We start from the raw sequence: 16823 nt of genomic DNA, 5'->3' as shown, positions 1-16823 counted from the left end.
GCAGACTTGCCCCTGCCATCCTGAGAGCGGGCTGGGGGCAGCGGGCTGGTCGCTGCCAGCAGGGGGCGCTGCTCAGAGCGGGGCCTAGGGGCCTGGTGTGGGGTCAGGATGGGGGGAACGGGGCTGGCGAGGGGGTGCTGGGTTGCAGAGCCTCATGCCTGGCTTTTCCTTTCAGATTCAGAGCAAAGCAGCAGTCCGAGGACAGGGATCGGCTCGGACCAGGAGGACAGCAAACCGATCACATTGGGTAAGTCAGCACTGGGCAGGGGGGTCCCCTCACCCCTCTCTTGCCAGCTTGTGGGAGGGTAGGTCTCGCATGTAGACCCTATTTAAAGCTCGCTCTCAGAACCCCTTCGGGGCAGGGAAAGAAGCCATTCGGGTACTGAGGCAGTTGACACCCTCCCTGTTCACCCTCTGCAAACCCAGGGGCCAGGCCTCTCGCTGGCCACAAGAGTGATGACTTTGGGGCTCTCACAGCCTATGTCCCCTGGTGGAAAATCTCTGCACAGCGAGGCCTGAGAACAGAGGAGAGGGAGGAGGCGTTTCTTAAAGCCCCAGCACCTGAGGTCAGGTGCTTATGGGAGAATCTCAGCTTTGGTTTAAAAAATACCCCAGGGACGTTTCTCACCCTTGTGGCTGTGGAGAAAAGCTGGAAGACCTGACACCTCTGCAGCCTGAAGGCAAAGGACAAGAGCTCCCGGTTAGTTAGCTGTTACATCTCAGGATTAGTGGGGGCTGCCCCATCATTCTGGGGTGCTTTGAGGGAGGCAGGTTTCTGCTCAGAAGAGGCCGGGGCTGGGACAGAGGAGGGGCTGTGGGGTGGGACTGAGGGGCAGCAGCAGAGCTGTTGGGGGAGCCCTGGACTGGAGCATTGGGGGGTGATGGGAATTTAGGGCCATTGCAGAGCTGTGGGGGGACCCAGCACCAGAACAGTGGAGGGGCTGCAAACCAGGGGCATGGGGCATTGGCAGAGCTGGACATGGGAAACTTGTACAGAGCTCGTGCATGCTATGCCAGGCTCTCTTGTCAAATTACCGCCCAGGCCGCTTCTCCCAGAGCGGGTGTGGGGGGTCCTGAGGGGCACAGAGAGAATCACACAGCTGTCCCAGGCTCTTTGCCACAGCGCTCCCCACCTGGGGAACAGCTGAACAGACCTCACTCCTGCCGCAGGGGGCCCCAGCCCACCCTGGGCCAATGCAGTCCCACGGGCGGGTTCTCACTCCTGCCGCAGGGGGCCCCAGCGCACCCTGGGCCAATGCAGTCCCACGGGCGGGTTCTCACTCCTGCCGCAGGGGGCCCCAGCCCACCCTGGGCCAATGCAGTCCCACGGGCGGGTTCTCACTCCTGCCGCAGGGGGCCCCAGCCCACCCTGGGCCAATGCAGTCCCACGGGCGGGTTCTCACTCCTGCCGCTGGGGGCCCCAGCCCACCCTGGGCCAATGCAGTCCCACGGGCGGGTTCTCACTCCTGCCGCTGGGGGCCCCAGCCCACCCTGGGCCAATGCAGTCCCACGGGCGGGTTCTCACTCCTGCCGCAGGGGGCCCCAGCCCATCCTGGGCCAATGCAGTCCCACGGGCGGGTTCTCACTCCTGCCGCTGGGGGCCCCAGCGCACCCTGGGCTAATGCAGTCCCATGGGCGGGTTCTCACTCCTGCCGCAGGGGGCCCCAGCCCACCCTGGGCCAATGCAGTCCCACGGGCGGGTTCTCACTCCTGCCGCAGGGGGCCCCAGCCCACCCTGGGCCAATGCAGTCCCACAGGCGGGTTCTTACTCCTGCCGCAGGAGGCCCCAGTCCACCCTGGGCCAATGCAGTCCCACGGGCGGGTTCTCACTCCTGCCGCAGGAGGCCCCAGTCCACCCTGGGCCAATGCAGTCCCACAGGCGGGTTCTCACGCCTGCCGCAGGAGGCCCCAGTCCACCCTGGGCCAATGCAGTCCCACAGGCGGGTTCTCACGCCTGCCGCAGGGGGCCCCAGCCCACCCTGGGCCAATGCAGTCCCACGGGCGGGTTCTCACTCCTGCCGCTGGAGGCCCCAGCCCACCCTGGGCCAATGCAGTCCCACGGGCGGGTTCTCACTCCTGCCGCAGGGGGCCCCAGCCCACCCTGGGCCAATGCAGTCCCACGGGCGGGTTCTCACTCCTGCCGCAGGGGGCGCTGGGGAGCCCCAGTCCAGCCAAGCCCCATGGAAGTGGGAAGGTTTTAGCCGAGTTTTGCATTGCAGCGGCCAGCAGCACAGACACCTGCTCCTTCAGGGACCAGTGTTGTGCCTTCTCTTCCAACGAGATCAGACGGCCCACAGCAGGACCAGGAGCTGGCAGGGCGAAGCCCAGGTGCTCCCAAGAGGTCATGTTTGTGCTTCCCCCTGAGAACTGCTGGGGCCTTTTCAAGAGCTCATGTTTCCCTCTTGCCAGCAGTCGATGAAGAAGATGCTGAGGGCATCCAGGCCTCTCCAGCGGGCACCCCAAGCCAGTGGTTCTGTGCCTGAAGGCCAGGCTGAGGCTCTGGACTAAGGCACCCCCCTTAGGCGCCCGTATTCACAAGCTCCCAGGCACAGAGTCAGAATAAACATCCCTTTGCATGAAGCGAGCTCGGAGCTCAGACTCGCGCAAGGATTTGCAAACACGGGCCATTAACTCAGGGAGATGGGGCTGGGCTGGGTGCGGTGGGTAGCGCTGGAGAGAGGGTCAGACGAGGACAGATAGAAGAGCTGGATGTTAATGGAGGGCAGAACTTTCCCCACCCAGGCAGGAATATTAACCCTTCACTCTAGGAAGGCCGCTTTCCGGAGGATGGGGGGGAGGGGGGAGGGTAATTGGGTTCTGCAGATGAGGTAACACCGAGAGGTTCATCTGTTAGTAATGTCAAGGGAGGGGTGTCCACAGCGACACCCCGGAGTTCGCACCACGGATGTGCTGGGCCCCTGCAACAAATATTACTTGTTCTTTGTATTAAGTGGCACCTAGAGGCCCCCAAGAAAGATCAGGGCCCCACTGCCAGGAGCTGCCCAGACACCAAGAGAGACAGCCTGGCACCCCAAGGGTGGGAAGGGGACCCAGAGGCCCAGAAGCAGGCCAGTGGTAGAGGCAGAAAGAGAACCCAGGTGTCCTGAGGCCTGGGCCTCCCCACTAGGCTGCATGGTTTTAGAGAAAGCAGCTGTCCACGTCACTGACAAAAGCACATTTTGGTCGGCTGCGTCTGTGTGACTGAGCCAACAAGACGGAGGCAGAAGAGCAGGGAGAGAGGGCTCCCAGCCAGCCTGCGCCAGCTAAATCCCTGGCTGCCGCTGGCCCAGGGCATCCCCAGAGCAGCGCCCGGAAGTGCTGGGGTGAAAGGTGAGGCGCCGAGATGGAACAGAAAGGAAGCGATTGGATTTTGCTAGATGGGAAAACGCCACGGAGAGGAAACTGCTGAGCCAGGGCTTTCTCCTTCACCTCCGGCTTCTGCCAGCAGCTTCTCAGCCGCCGGTGACGCTGAGACCCAGACTGAGCCCGTCGCTGCTTGTGCACCGCCCCGCACTCTCGCCCCCTGCAGCAGAAGTGCTGACTCGGCAAACCCAAGCTGCAGGAGAGGCTTGGCTCCTCAGTGCCTGGGGTGACATACGCTCCAGGCAGATGCTGAATAGTTTCCCTGTAAGGGGACTGGGCTGAGCGACAGGGAGACCGCAGACCTGGCTGGCCAGGAGCCGGAGTTTTTATCAGCTGGTCTGTGGAGCGTGGAATGAGTTTGGCAGGCCTCAGCCCAGCTCCCCAGCATAACAGCCATCCTCGGACTCGTTGCAGAGAGGCCAATGGAGTGTTTGCGTGGACCTGTGGCAGAGGGCTGCAGGACAGTGGGCGCATGCCCTGGGATTCCAGGTGCAGGATAACTGGAGACAGGCGGGGTGGTGCCCGTGGTAGGATCAGGTGCCCAGAACGGGGGCTGCATCTCAAGCTGGCAAGTTCGCAGTTTGCCCCCGTTCACTGACTTTGCTGTCTCACTGTGAGCGCCAGGATCTCCCACCTGCAGCTGCTTTCCACTGAGTCACTCCTGTGGCTGGGTTTGGTTTTCAGAGTCACCCACCACGTGCCGGAGGCCCCTGCGTTCAGCTCTGCCAGTGTGCCAGCCCCAGGGCATGCGGGCAGGAGCTTGACTGCCAGCTGGGGGACGGAAGTATCCAGGACTATTAAGCCATCAGTTATTACTGAGAAGTGGCACCTGGAGGCCACCCCCGCTGGCAAGCTGCGTGCCAGCCCTAGACCATTGTGCTGTGCGCTGCACAAACATACAGTCGAATCCACCCCTGCCCAGAAGAGTTTAAAGTCTATTCAGACAAAAGAAGGAGTTTTAATCTCCATTTTAAAGACAGGAAGCTGAGACCCAGAGAGCCAAAGGGACTTGCCCCTGGTCACGCAGGGGATCTGCAGAAGGACTGGGGTCAGACCTCTGAACTGTGTGCTCTTCTGAGACCCAGACCCACAGCCTCAGCCCAAGACCATCCCGCCTTTGTGCCAGTTAGCTGCTGTTCTACCGAGCCCGCCCTGATGATTCCCATGCTCAGAACTGCATACACCAGCCTTGAGACAGGACTTATCAGTCCCCAAATACAAATACAGGCCAGTGTCACTGTCCCCACTTTACAGATGGGGAAACTGAGGCAAAAATCTTGTCACCCTAACTTGATAGATTTCTTTGAAGAGATTACAAGTTTGGTTGGTACAGGTAATAGTGTAAGGCATTTTGACTTGGTATTCTAGGATATTTTGATTAAAAACCGAGAGCAATACAAGATCAACACGGCGCCCATAACATGGACTAAAAACTGGCTCACTGATGGGTCTCAGAACGTAACTGAATGGGGACGCATCGTCAGTGTGCTTCTAGTGGAATCCTGTGGGATCAGTTCTGGGATCAGTATTAAACATTTCTATCAACGACCTTGACAAGAACATCAAATCATCACTGATAAAATTTGCAGATGACAAAAAGGTTGGTGAAGAACAAAGCTGACAGGTCTCGGAGACAGAACAGGCTAGTTTGCCTGGTGAGCTGGGCACAACCAGCCAACCTGCAAAGTCACACATGGAGGAAGTCAGAGCACGTGCCACCGCTACAGGAGGCGATGAAGAAGATGGAGAAACGTTCTCTCTTGCCACACAGGGCAGGAGAAGAGGCAGTGGGTTCAAACGACGGCAGAGCAGATTTAGAGTCTGTCTCACTAAGAACAGTAGGACAGTGGACCAGACCTGCCTCGGGACGTTGTGGAAGCTCCTTCACTGGGGGTTTTGAAAGGAGGCTGGATAACCACCTGGCTTGGACACAGCAAATCCTGCCTCTTGGCAGGGGTTAGACTAGATGGCCCTTGTGGTCCCTTGTAACCCTACAGTTCTTTGGGGTACTCCTGGGGAAGCAGTGCCTCTGAACAGGACTTTGGGTGGATTATCCACATGGTGGATAATCAGTTGAGCTCGCTCTGGGATACTGTGATCCTTGGACGTAGAAACAGGGGAATCTCAAGTAGGAATAGGGAGGTTCTTTTATCTCTGGATTTGGCTCTGGTGCGACCACCGCTGGGACTTTGTCCAGTTCTGGTGCCCACAATTCAGGAAGATGTTGATCATCGGGGAGGGTTCAGAGAAGAGGCCTGAGAATGACTAAAGGATTGGAAAACCTGCCTTGTAGTGATAGACTCTCGGCGCTCCAGCTGGTTAGCAAAGAGAAGGGTGAGGGGTGACATGGTAAGTACCTGCATGGGGAGCAGGAATTTGAGAATCGAGGGCTCCTCAATCCAGCAGAGCAAGGTCTAATGAAAGCCAGTGGCTGGGAGTTGAAGCTAGACAAACGTAGATGACAAACAAGATGCACTGTTTAGTGAGGCAAATTAACCATTGGAACAATTTGCCTGGGGCCGTGGAGGGGTTCTCAGCCCTGGAAATCTTTATATCAAGTGGGGAGGGGGGGTTCTCCCAGCTCTGTGCTCGTTCCCCAGGAATTAGTTCAGGGACTAGTGCAGGAGTTCAGAAGAGATGACCACAATGGTCCCAGCTGACTAATTTAGGAATAAGTGAAGGAACTTGAGTCATACCCAGGCCAGGACTACCTGCTGTCCTGTGCCCATGCCATAACAAGAATATCCAGAGTAAATGTTTTAAAAGCAGAAGAGCTTGAAAGGAGAATGAACCCTCCTGCTTCAGGGCAGGAGCTGACTTCTAGCCATGGGGGCCAGGAGGGGCCTGTGCCTGGGGCAGATACCCCATCACTGCGGGATTCTTGCCCCTTCCTCGGAAGCAGCTGTTAGAGGCAGGATACCAGGCTAGATGGGCCCCTGATCTAATCTGGCAAGTCCTGAGCTGCCTCTGTTGTATCTCTGATTAAAGCAACATTCTGGCTAAGAATTTCAAGACAGTTACAGCCGCCCTGAGCACTTATGACCCAGCCCATGGAGAGAATTAGAGCTGCTTTCACACCACGGGTTGGGGTTTTAAGCTATGTGAGTGTGACATGAAAGCGGGTCAGGTCAGTATGACATGTACGTCAGTTACTGGATATCTGACACACAGGTGCAATACGTGGGAGCCAGCATGAGTCACACAGATAGGAAATTAGATTTCACAGCCAGCGCCTGGGGATCTGGGCTGGGGATCCCTCGCCCTCTCCGAGCCCCAGGCAGGAGCGGGCAGCGCTCAGAGGGCAGGGTTGTTGACAAGGAGTGAAAAGGGTGGGGAGGAGCCAGGCTGGGCCATGCCGATGCTGCTCTGGTGCCCGTTGGGCAAGAGGATCTGGGCTGACTTGGGAACTTGGCAGGGGCCCATGGGCTGGCAGCTGCTGGGCGAGGATGCAGATCGCGGCTTTAATGCATGCAACATGGGAGAAGCCAGGCTGCTGGAATGTCTGCTCCAGCCATTGGCCCAAGCAGACCATGGGAGGTTCCCGGGGTCCTGCATCTTGGGGCGGCTACAGCATCTCTTCCTTGCTAGGGCTCTAGAGAGCTGGCAGCCCCGGGAAGCGATGCCCAGCACATGCTGCAGGAGGGAGGGGGAATCTCCGGCCCTGCCCACCCTGGCCTCTCTGCAGAGATGTGGCCAGCAGCTGAGGTGCCATCTCTACCCAGGAGCTCCTCTCCCCTAGGTCCCTGCAGAGCGACGGCTTCCAGCATCTAGGCCCCTGGGCTGGATTGTGACAAGGCTCCCTGGCCCACTCCAAACCCGGAGCCAGCCCAGCCCCATGGCTCTGCTAATTGATGGGCAATTAACTCAGTGAGCCAGCAATACCTCAGGCCAGGCTGCTCTGGGCCAGGAATGCACCTGGCAGCTCAGCTAGCCTGAGGGCCTTGCCTCTGACCTAGCGAAGGGGAGCCCTGGACCTTCTGCAGGCCTCTGCCTCAGCTCCCAGGAGCAAGGCTGGGACCAGCAAGCCAGCCAGCTCGCCCCATCTGCGGAGACCTGGGCACCAGGCTGCTCGGTCACTATGGCGGGGCGTCATGACGCACTACAGGGCAACAGTGGCCCCCGGCGGCCGTGCAAAGAGGCAGGTCCTCGAAACGTTGGGTTATGGGTGGAGGGCTGGGGCAGAAGCCCACCCCAGTTAGAGCCGCAGGGAGGGAATGGCGGCGACTCTGGTGCCAGTGATGGGTGCCCGGAGCCGTGTCTCTCTGCTCCTCTCACCTCTCTCTCTCTCCCCGCGGCAGATACAACAGACTTCCAGGAGAGCTTTGTCACGTCAGGGGTATTCAGCGTCACGGAGCTCATCCAGGTCTCCCGAAGTGAGTACCAGGCTGGCAGCTGGGGGCGCATGTGCGTGGCGGCAGGCAGGAAAGCCGGTGGGGCCCCAGAACTTTCCCTAGCGCTGACAAACACGCCATTGCAGGGTGAGGCAAAGCCAGTCACTTCCCCTTCCACCCCCGCAGCCCCTCCAGGGGAGCAGACTGCGTGGAGTTTGGCTCAGGGCTTGGTGAGCAGGTCTGGGCACAGCCTGGCAGCCTCATGCCAATGGCTGTGTTCCTGAGCCCTGTGGGGGGCACCAGTCCTAGTTGGCATAACGGCCAGGGTGAATTTCCCCCCAGGAGTGGGTAGCAAATGCAGCTTTCCCGCGGAGCAGCAGGCCCAGGGGAGCTCTGACCGAGCGGGACGTGCCTGCCCCAGGCTGGGTGTTTGATTAGCCCTCCTGACGCGGGTCTCTCTATGTTGTGATCCACAGCACCAGTGGTGACAGGCACGGGGCCAAATTTCTCTCTGGGTGAGTTGCAGGGTCATCTGGCCTATGATCTGAACCCCTCGAGCACTGGCATGAGAAGGACGCTCCCCAGCACCTCCTCCAGCGGGTACGTACCAGCCTCAGCACGGGCTCTGGGGGCAGCAGGGCCAGGCGAGGGCTGGGCTGGGCCTTTTCTAGGCCTTCTCTGTGCAGCACGGTGTGGGAAGGGCAAGGCAGGTTCAGTCCTGCTTCAGCCAGATGCGGGGCCTGCTGGCATGCCTAGTCACATGCGTGCAAGCGCCTTCCTGGGCACACGCGCTCTGCCATGCACGCAGAGACCCGGATGTACAGACATGTACACGCACACGGGGACACGCATGACGCTCCAGTCACACACACCGACAGAGCCACCCAGGCACGCTTGGAGTCTCATGCACGTCCGTGGACTCCTGCACACACACACCGGGCAGCAGCGTAAACCTCCTCCTGCGCGGCCCCAGCTCTGGGGTAGTTTGGTCCACAGAACAGAAATCCAGGGCAGGTTTTTCCCTTTGCTGGGCTGTAGCCAGAATCCAGTGCGGGCTCCTCTCCTCCTCACTCCTAGTCCTCTCCCTGCCTGGCACACTGTGTCCTTGGGGAACTCCTGCTGCCCGGGCTCCCAGCCTCTAGCCTGCCAACCTCCTCTGGTGGGGAGGGGGGATATGTGTTACTTAACCCCATCATTGCTGCAGCGCGCCAGCGACCTGCTGCGGTCACAGCCCTGCGGGGAAGAAATCCAACAGCGACATGGTTAACCAACAGGGTTGGCTTGGTGGCTTCCAAGGCCAACTTAGAGCAGCCCTGAGCTTGGCAGCTGTAGCACCCCGGCGGCCTGGGCCTGTCCGTGCTTCCATCTAAGCAGGGCCAAGGCTATGCAGGAGCTGGATGGGAGACCGCTTGAGGAGCAGTGATGGGGGCTTTCACCCCTGAGGCAGGCCTGGCCCCCCTGCTGCTCGGGCACTGAGCTCCTGGGGGCTGTTGCATAGCGACTGAGGCCGGTGGAAGCTTAGGAATGAGGAGAAGTATTAGCAGCCGTGTGCGGGCTCCCTGCCTCCTTCGGACGGGACCTTGTGCCTCCCTGTAATCCCCGTCCCTCTGAATATGGTCTCTGCCACTTCCGGTCCTAGACTGCTGTGTGGCTATGAAACAGCTGCTGCGTTCCCCCCAGAGGCAAACGGGGAGGATGACATTATTCGGTGGCTGCGGGTGTGCACCCTGTAAACTAATACGAGAGAACAGGAGCCAGGGAGCTGAGGGAGAAGCAGCCCGCTTAGGTCTCTGGGCAGAATTTGGCTCTCATGGGCTCTGCCAGGTTACTGGAGAGCAGAATTTGGCCCACAGTGTCCATTTCCCCTGCCAGGGAACGTGCTGGCAGAGACCAGGCCCTGTGGATTTCCCACCAGATGAGCTAGGCAAGGGGAGGGGGATCCTGCCGGCCTCACCTCACTGGTTGGCAGAGTGGATGAAGCCTCAGGGAGCCCCTTCCTTTCTCTCGTCTTTGATCGGGGCCAGCGTGGGTCAGCCACGCCCTCGGGCACATGCTTAGAGTTAATTGGCACTCCGGGCATTGCTGGCCGCACTGGGGCCTGTTTCTGGCCTGGCTTGCTTCACAGACCAGGCTGATGCTACAGGCCCGTCTCAGTATCACTGCGTTGCGCAGGGGTGTGAAAAATCCACCCCCGAGCAACGCAGTTCCACCCCTTAGCCCCCTGCAGAAGTGCGTGGGAGGGCTTCTTCCCTTGACACAAGGACCCCTCTTCGGGAGGTGGATTAGCAAGGCCGAGGGGAGCAGCTCTTCTGACGCTGCAGCCATGTGCATGAACACAAGCCCCCAGTCTGGCTCCCAGACCACCCCTTCCTCTTGGAGCCCACTGGGGTCGCATGGGTGTAACTGAGAGGAGTATTGGGCCCAGCAGCTTCATTTCTTCTTGTCACTGACCCCAGGGCTCCCTGCCACCAGCTCCTCCCTGGCAGCAGCCATAATGTGCCACGTCCATATGGGCTTGGCCCAAGAATCTCCATGTGCATGAAGTCGGTAGCCTCCTCTTCTGCCATGTGCACCCCAGGGGACACTCTGCCCCAGAGTGGAGCATGCCCCGAGTAATGAGCGCTCCCAGCTGCCCTGCGAGGTGATAAAGTCACATTCCTGCAGCCCTGTCCCGTGTCAGGTGGGCCACTCACTCAAGGAATAGGGCCATAAGACTGGGCTGGCGACTCGCCTGAGGTCAAATAGCCATTCAGGGCAGAGTCCCTTACTCTAACCACTAGACTACACTTCCCTCCCAGAGCTGGGTACAGAACCCAGGCATCTGGACTCCTAATCCTTGGTGCTAATCATTAGACTGCACAACACAGCGAGGGACAGAGCGCCCGAGCCCTGCCTGCCACCCCTGGGCTCTCAGGAGGAGCCTATGGCAGCGAAAGACCCTGGCGCATCGAACAACTCTCCATCGAACAATTCTCCTCCCTCCCCTTCCCCAGGAGTAAACGACACAAGTCTGGCTCCATGGAGGACGACATAGACACGAGTCCGGGGGGCGAGTACTACACCTCGCCCAGCTCGCCCACGAGCAGCAGCCGCAATTGGACAGAAGACATGGAAGGGGGTAGGTATCCCACCCGGGGCCCTTCCCTTGCATGTTCTCCTGGCTCTGGCACCAGGTGGGGCGGTGAACCCGGCTTCTCCTTTCCGGGTTTGTCACTTTGGCTTAGGAGCCGGTTCCTGGTTCAGAGGATCCCCCAGGCGATGAGAGACCTAGATTATCATAGAACATCAGGGTTGGAAGGGACCACAGGAGGTCATCTAGTCCAACCCCCTGCTCAAAGCAGGACCAATCCCCAATATTTGCCCCAGAATCCTAAATGGCCCCCTCAAGGATTGAACTCACAACCCTGGGTTTAGCAGGCCAATGCTCAAACCACTGAGCTATCCCTTCCCCGCCGAGGCAGAGCAGGGAAAGGAGCTGTCCCCTGCATCCTGGGGCATCCCTGCTGCTGATCACTGGCTTCACAGGTGCTGTATGTGGGGGCATGGCCAGGGGGTGAGCCAGCGTGCCATCCTACCTCTGCCAGAGACCATCAGCCGCAGTCTCGCTCTGCCAGGCATGCTGGGCTCACTACCGGAGCTCCTGGCTGGGTCCTTGGCAGCGCTGTAGGAGCCCTCAGTAGGTGCACGCAGATTTCTCTAGCTGTGCCGGAAATTTCCATGGGTCCACAGGGTCTCCCCCAGCACAGGGTCTCTGGAGTTGGGGCTGGGATCCCCACAGAGGGTCTGTGTCAATGAATCTTCCAGGGGAGGGCCAGCAGCTCTTCCCGTGAACTGACTTCCCCGCTCAGGAGGCCACCTGGCTCCCCGCCCGGCCCCTGCACTCGCTGTGTCCCTGCCCCTGCTGCCCTGTGCCCCTCTGTGCACTGCCAGGCTGGGGCCCTGCCCCCACCGCTCCCCCTCTCCACAGGTGCCCCATATTACTGAGGAGGGATTTCTTCCTTGTTTGATGTTTTGTCTTCCTGTCTAGACAGCCCCAATTAGCCGTTCATTAAGAGAAGGGGGTGGGGGTTGGCTGAGCTAATTAAAGCAATACAGACCCTTTTTCAGATGGCTGGTTCCTGGGGTCCCATGCGGCGCCAGTTCTCCCTGCAAGGACCGCCGGGGGGAAGGGGGGTTGTACATTATCTTGTATGTATTTCTTTTTATAATCTTGCGATTTCTGTCCCCTCCCCTTTAAATGTAGCCGGCCACCCAGGAAGCAGGCGTGGGGAGGTTCCCCGGGGATCTGCTGGGTTGGGGGGCAGCGGGCACTGGCAGCTAATGGCCCCGTGGGATTCACCCCCCAGCTTCACATGGTTAGGGACGTTTTGAAAGGGGCTCTTTAGCTTTCCTGCCTCTCAGCCTGAGAACCCCAAACTATTCCCCACCCCCAGTCCTTGGGCCTGGCCCCTGGTCCTCCCCCTACACTGTGTCCGTGTGCACCTGTGTGTTTGTGTGTATGCAAAGGTGCGCTGGGGGTGGGTGTTTCAGACTCCCAGATCCTGAGCCCCCTTCCAGAACCTGTGCCGTCCTGGGGGTCCAGGGCCAGAACAGAATCACAGCCTGATCCTTTGTCTGCCCTGTGGGGCGCGGACCCTGTCGTCCGACCGGGAGGCTGTCTGGACTGCAGGTGTCCCCTGAGCCCTGCTGGAAGTGCCATATCGCAAGCTGGACACCTGTTCTGGGCTTTGCACCATCAAGCCAGAATCTAATTGTGAGGGACCTGGCCCAGCTGGGGGGCACCTAGGACAGTGTACACAGCCCCTCCTTCTCCAGCAGGGGGGCAGAGAACTCTGAGCTCCAGCAGTTCTGGGCAGCAGAGCACACCGAGAGACCTGGTGCAGAATCTGTCCCAGAGCAGAATCTAGTCCATTTTCCTCCCTGGATTTCCTCCTGATTTACACCAGCCTGAGAACCAAGGGCAAGGTATCGGTGCTGGGGACACAGGACTCCTGGGTTCTAGTCCCAGCACTGACTCAGTACTTTGGGCTGGCCCGTCTGTTCTCTGTGCCTCGGTTTCCGCACCTTGGGGAGAATGGCGCTGACCCCAAGTGGGGAGGCGTCTTGGTGGTGTTCTGAGTTAGCAGCTGCAAAGCACTTTACCCTGGGATTGGAAAATCCCAGAGCCGGCTGAGCTTTTTGGTCAAAGCTGGTTTTGGATGTAAAAGGGCCTTTTTCTTTTCCAAAATGAAAATTTTCCACACAAAACCCCCTTTTCTTTAGAAATTTGGGGGAGTTTTTTTTAATGAAAAACAAAAAACAAGGCAGGTTATTATGTAAACCCTGCACCCCCACCCTGCATTTTTGCTGTCTGAGTTTTTCCTGGGAAATGCCCTTTTCCAGCTGGCTCTATTGATGATGATGAATGTGAGCATTGCTTTAAAGATCCCGAGGACAGGTTATGCAATCTTCCTCTGTTCAGGCTCCTGAGTTTTGCTGGCCCCTTCGATATTTGCTAGAGGGAGTAGCCCCTAGCAGCCTCCTGGGCCGCCCAGGTCCCTGGCCTGCTAGGTGTTGAAGAAACACAGAACAAAGAGAAGCTTTCTACGTCACAGACAGATCGTGTTGTGTGCCCTGTCTGGGTCTGGACTGTACTGGGAGCTGGGTTGCCCCAGGTGTGGTGGAATAGCCCTGGGGTTGCTCTGCCTTACCTAGCTGTCTACAGACTGCTGGGCAGCCAGAGTAGCCAGTCACTGTCAAGACATTGTAGGCATGGTGGCAAGGAGGAGTGCTCACCCAGAGCCAGGAACAGAACCCAGGAGTCCTGGTTCCCAAACGCCCTGCTCCAACCCTTGGCCCTCCTGGGCTGCAGCTTTCTTTTTTTTCCCCTCGACTCACTAGCTCCGCCAGCTGTTGGAGTTCAGGGAGAACCTCAGCTCTGGGTGCGAGTGCATGAGTCCCTCTCTCGCTGTGCCCCCCAAGCCTGGCCGGGGAGGGGAGGGTGTAAGCCATCTGAGAAGGGATGTGCTTAGCCGGTGCCTCGCAGGGGGGTTTATTTCAATCCTGAACTGGATGTTCTGTGAAATCCTCCTAAATGAACGTCTGAGAACGGGCTAAACCCATTAAGGCCGGCTGGGCCGAATGGCTGGAGATAAATCCTCCATGGCACTATGGCAGCAGGATTAACTCCCTCTCAGAGTTCCCCACTTCAGGCCGGGGGGAGCCCCGGGTACCAGGATGGGGAAGGGCAGACGAGCCACATGCCCTCTCCAGGGGATGCCCAGTGTCGTGCGCAGCCACAGGGCTCAGCCCTGGTGGGAGAGTTCTGCCAATGCCCATGGGCTGAGGGGGCTGCAGGGGAAGCTGTGGCCTGGGGGGGAAGCAGAGGCCGGGTTGAATGCAGGGCACAGCAGAGAGGAGGGCCTGGGGTGAATTGGGGAGGGGCGGAAGGGGAAGGGCGGAGCAGTGGGAGACGGGGTCAAGGGGCATGGAGAGGGATTGCAGTGGGCAAGTGGCGGGGCTGGGTCAGAGGAAGCAGCTGCCCAGGATGGGGGCTGCCCTGTACAGCCCAGGGGGAGAGCAGAGAATCAGGCACTCCAGCCAGAGACACCATCCTTCCCCAGCAGCAAGGGGAGCCATCCCCAGCCAGCCGCACGCCGCCTCTGGGCCTGCCAGCTGGAATCACTTGCAGGCATGGGGGGAGCCAGTTCCTCCAACTCCTCTCCCCAAATCCCCTGGGGCGCAGCTGTCCATGTCCTGTGCCCGGAGAGGCCTGGGCACCAGGGAGCACGGGGGAAGACAGTCAGTCCTGTGGGCAGCCAGGGGTCAGAATAGAGCAGGGTGGAGCAGGTGCAGTGCACGCTGGAGGACACTAGGGAGAGCTGGTGAACACTGGGGGGCAGCTGTTCCATTTCGACACGTGCAGCTGGCTCCTGGGTGAAAGGCAGTGAGGCAAGCTGGGGGCAGAGACCACCAGCCTGGAGACCTGGGCCCTGTCACCTCTAGGACCGAGTCTGCCAGCCTTTGCTCAGCGGGAGGATAAAACTGCAGTGTTTGGCCCTCTGAAAGCGAGGATGAGCCAGCGGGACTGTGGTGCCCAGCCCTGGAGAACCCAGGCGTCCGGGCCTGTTTTAAAAACCGACCCGAATTTCTGGCTAAAGCTCCTGCTGAGCCCAAGCCTTCCACATGGGTCAAAGCCCTTCACCCAGGGCTTCCCCTTGTCACCTACCTTAGCTAGGCCCCCTACGCTGGCATGGGTACTGTTCTCACAGCACACGCAGCCCGATGGGAGGCAGGATATGCTGGGCCTGTTCTCAGCAGATCCAGCCCGTGCTGGAGGCCAGCGATAGGCACTGCTGGGAGGAGATTCCTGCCCTGCATTCCCAGACCGAAGCAACAAAGATCTTGACCCCCATTTCTGTGCTGGCAAGGGGGGTTGGCCCCTGGCGATTAGAGCCAAGAGGCCAGTGGTGCAGACAAGGAGAGCTCTTTGCAAGTTGGTGTGGATCAGAGGCTGGGTTGGGAGCCCCTCCCCGTGGGGGTTCGGTTCCAGCCCTTCTCCGGTATAACTGTAAGCCAGCAACTCCTGGGTGTTCGGTGCCATTGGGGAGCAACGGCAGCTGTGTCATTGCATGCCTCCTAGTGCAAGTGCAAGGTCAGACTGGGCAGTGCCACGCCCGAATCAGCTCGGGAGATAGCAGGCAAAGGGGGCTTTACACCACCTTTGAACCTCCCAAATTCTGGGCTGGGATGGGGGCGGGACTGCCCCGGTGTGTTAGAATAGCCCTGGGGCTGCTCTGCCTTACTGCAGCCATACTGGCCCTGCATGGACCCCTGTGCAGCCCCGAATAGCCAGCCCACACAGCACTCCAGCCACTCCTCCTCCTGTCCCCCATACACCTGTCCTCACAGGTCTGTGGGGGTGGGGGGCCTACACTGGCCTTGGGGAGACGATCTCATCGCAGGGACATTTCCCCTGCTCAGCAACCCTTCCCCCCCATGGTGTTTATGCCTTTTGGCTCCTTGTGCTCAGGGCTCGAATACCCCAGCTCAGCACTCTGCAAAGCTCAACATATTTTTAGCTCTCCTAATCTTTCCTCATAAATCAACAGCCAACTATCCCGGCTGGGGCCCATAACGGGGCAGGGCTGGGGCGGGGGTCTCCTGCCTCCAGGAATGCCAGTGACTCAGCACCACAAGCTGAGCAGAGCAGATCTAGATCCAGAGGGTTTCCTTTACTTTGGGTGACGCCCAGTGGCAGAGGGAAAAAGAGCGTCTCCGTCCCGTTTGCTTCGACAGGGCTGATAAAGCGGGGCTTGGCTGGTTCCCATTCTCCTCGACACAGGCACCTCTGCCCTGACAGATCCCCCAGTGGGGAAAGCAAAGGCCCGGCAGGGTGGTCGGCCACGCTGGGGGCATAGTGCCCACGTCGCACAGAGAATGAGGGAGGTGCTTACATGGCTCAGGATTTAATGGCCTGTCGCCGCAGGGCTGCCTTCTCAACTCAGTCACCAGCGTAGAACACCACAGCCATCAGATCCACCTCAATTTATCCAGGCTGGGCCTGTCTGACCCGGTCCCCACCTGCCCTGGGCCTGTACAGCCCTGCTCCAGCGTGTCCTGGGCCTGTACAGCCCTGCCCCCGCCTGCCCTGGGCCTGTACAGCCCTGCCCCCGCCTGCCCTGGGCCTGTACAGCCCTGCCCCCGCCTGCCCTGGGCCCAACCCCCTCCGTACGGCCCTGACCCCGCCTGCCTTGGGCCTGTATGGCCTGCCCCCCATGTCCAGCTCCTAGGCGGAGGGGCCACAGAGACTCTGTGCAGTGCCCCTACCCGCAGGTGCCACCCCACAGCTCCCATTGGCTGCTGTTTCTGGCCAATAGGAGCTGCGGAGCTGGTGCTCAGGGCAGGGGCAGCATGCAGAGCCCCTGTGGCAACCCTTAGACCTAGGAGACGGACATGCCGGCCACTTCCGGGAGTCATGCAGAGCCAGGACAGGGAGGGAGCCTGCCTTAGCCCCACTGCATCGCCAACCAGACTTTTAGCTGCCCGGTCAGTAGTGCTGACCGGAGCCGCCAGGGTCCCTTTTCAACTGGGCGTTCCAGTTGAAACCCGGACACTTGGCAACCCTACCCCCACTGCCCCGAGGCTGTA

The 16823-nt window shown here is 59.7% G+C and overlaps 1 protein-coding gene across 7 annotated transcripts in view; it reads left to right on the top strand.

The window, feature by feature from the left end:
* The window catches only part of NFIC (nuclear factor I C), a 141679-nt gene that overhangs the window by 93368 nt on the left and 31488 nt on the right, over positions 1-16823 (top strand). For all 7 annotated transcript variants that reach the window (XM_077805426.1, XM_077805423.1, XM_077805421.1 and 4 more), the window contains exons 3-6: positions 176-247; positions 7662-7736; positions 8171-8294; positions 10688-10812. In XM_077805426.1, coding sequence (XP_077661552.1) covers positions 176-247; positions 7662-7736; positions 8171-8294; positions 10688-10812 — 396 coding nt within the window. The remainder of the gene's footprint in view (positions 1-175; positions 248-7661; positions 7737-8170; positions 8295-10687; positions 10813-16823) is intronic.

Source organism: Eretmochelys imbricata, chromosome 25 (assembly GCF_965152235.1).
Source record: "Eretmochelys imbricata isolate rEreImb1 chromosome 25, rEreImb1.hap1, whole genome shotgun sequence".
NCBI classification, from domain to species: Eukaryota; Metazoa; Chordata; order Testudines; family Cheloniidae; genus Eretmochelys; species Eretmochelys imbricata.
The sequence above is the reverse complement of the archived record's forward strand: the minus strand, read 5'-3'. Positions and strand labels throughout refer to the sequence as shown.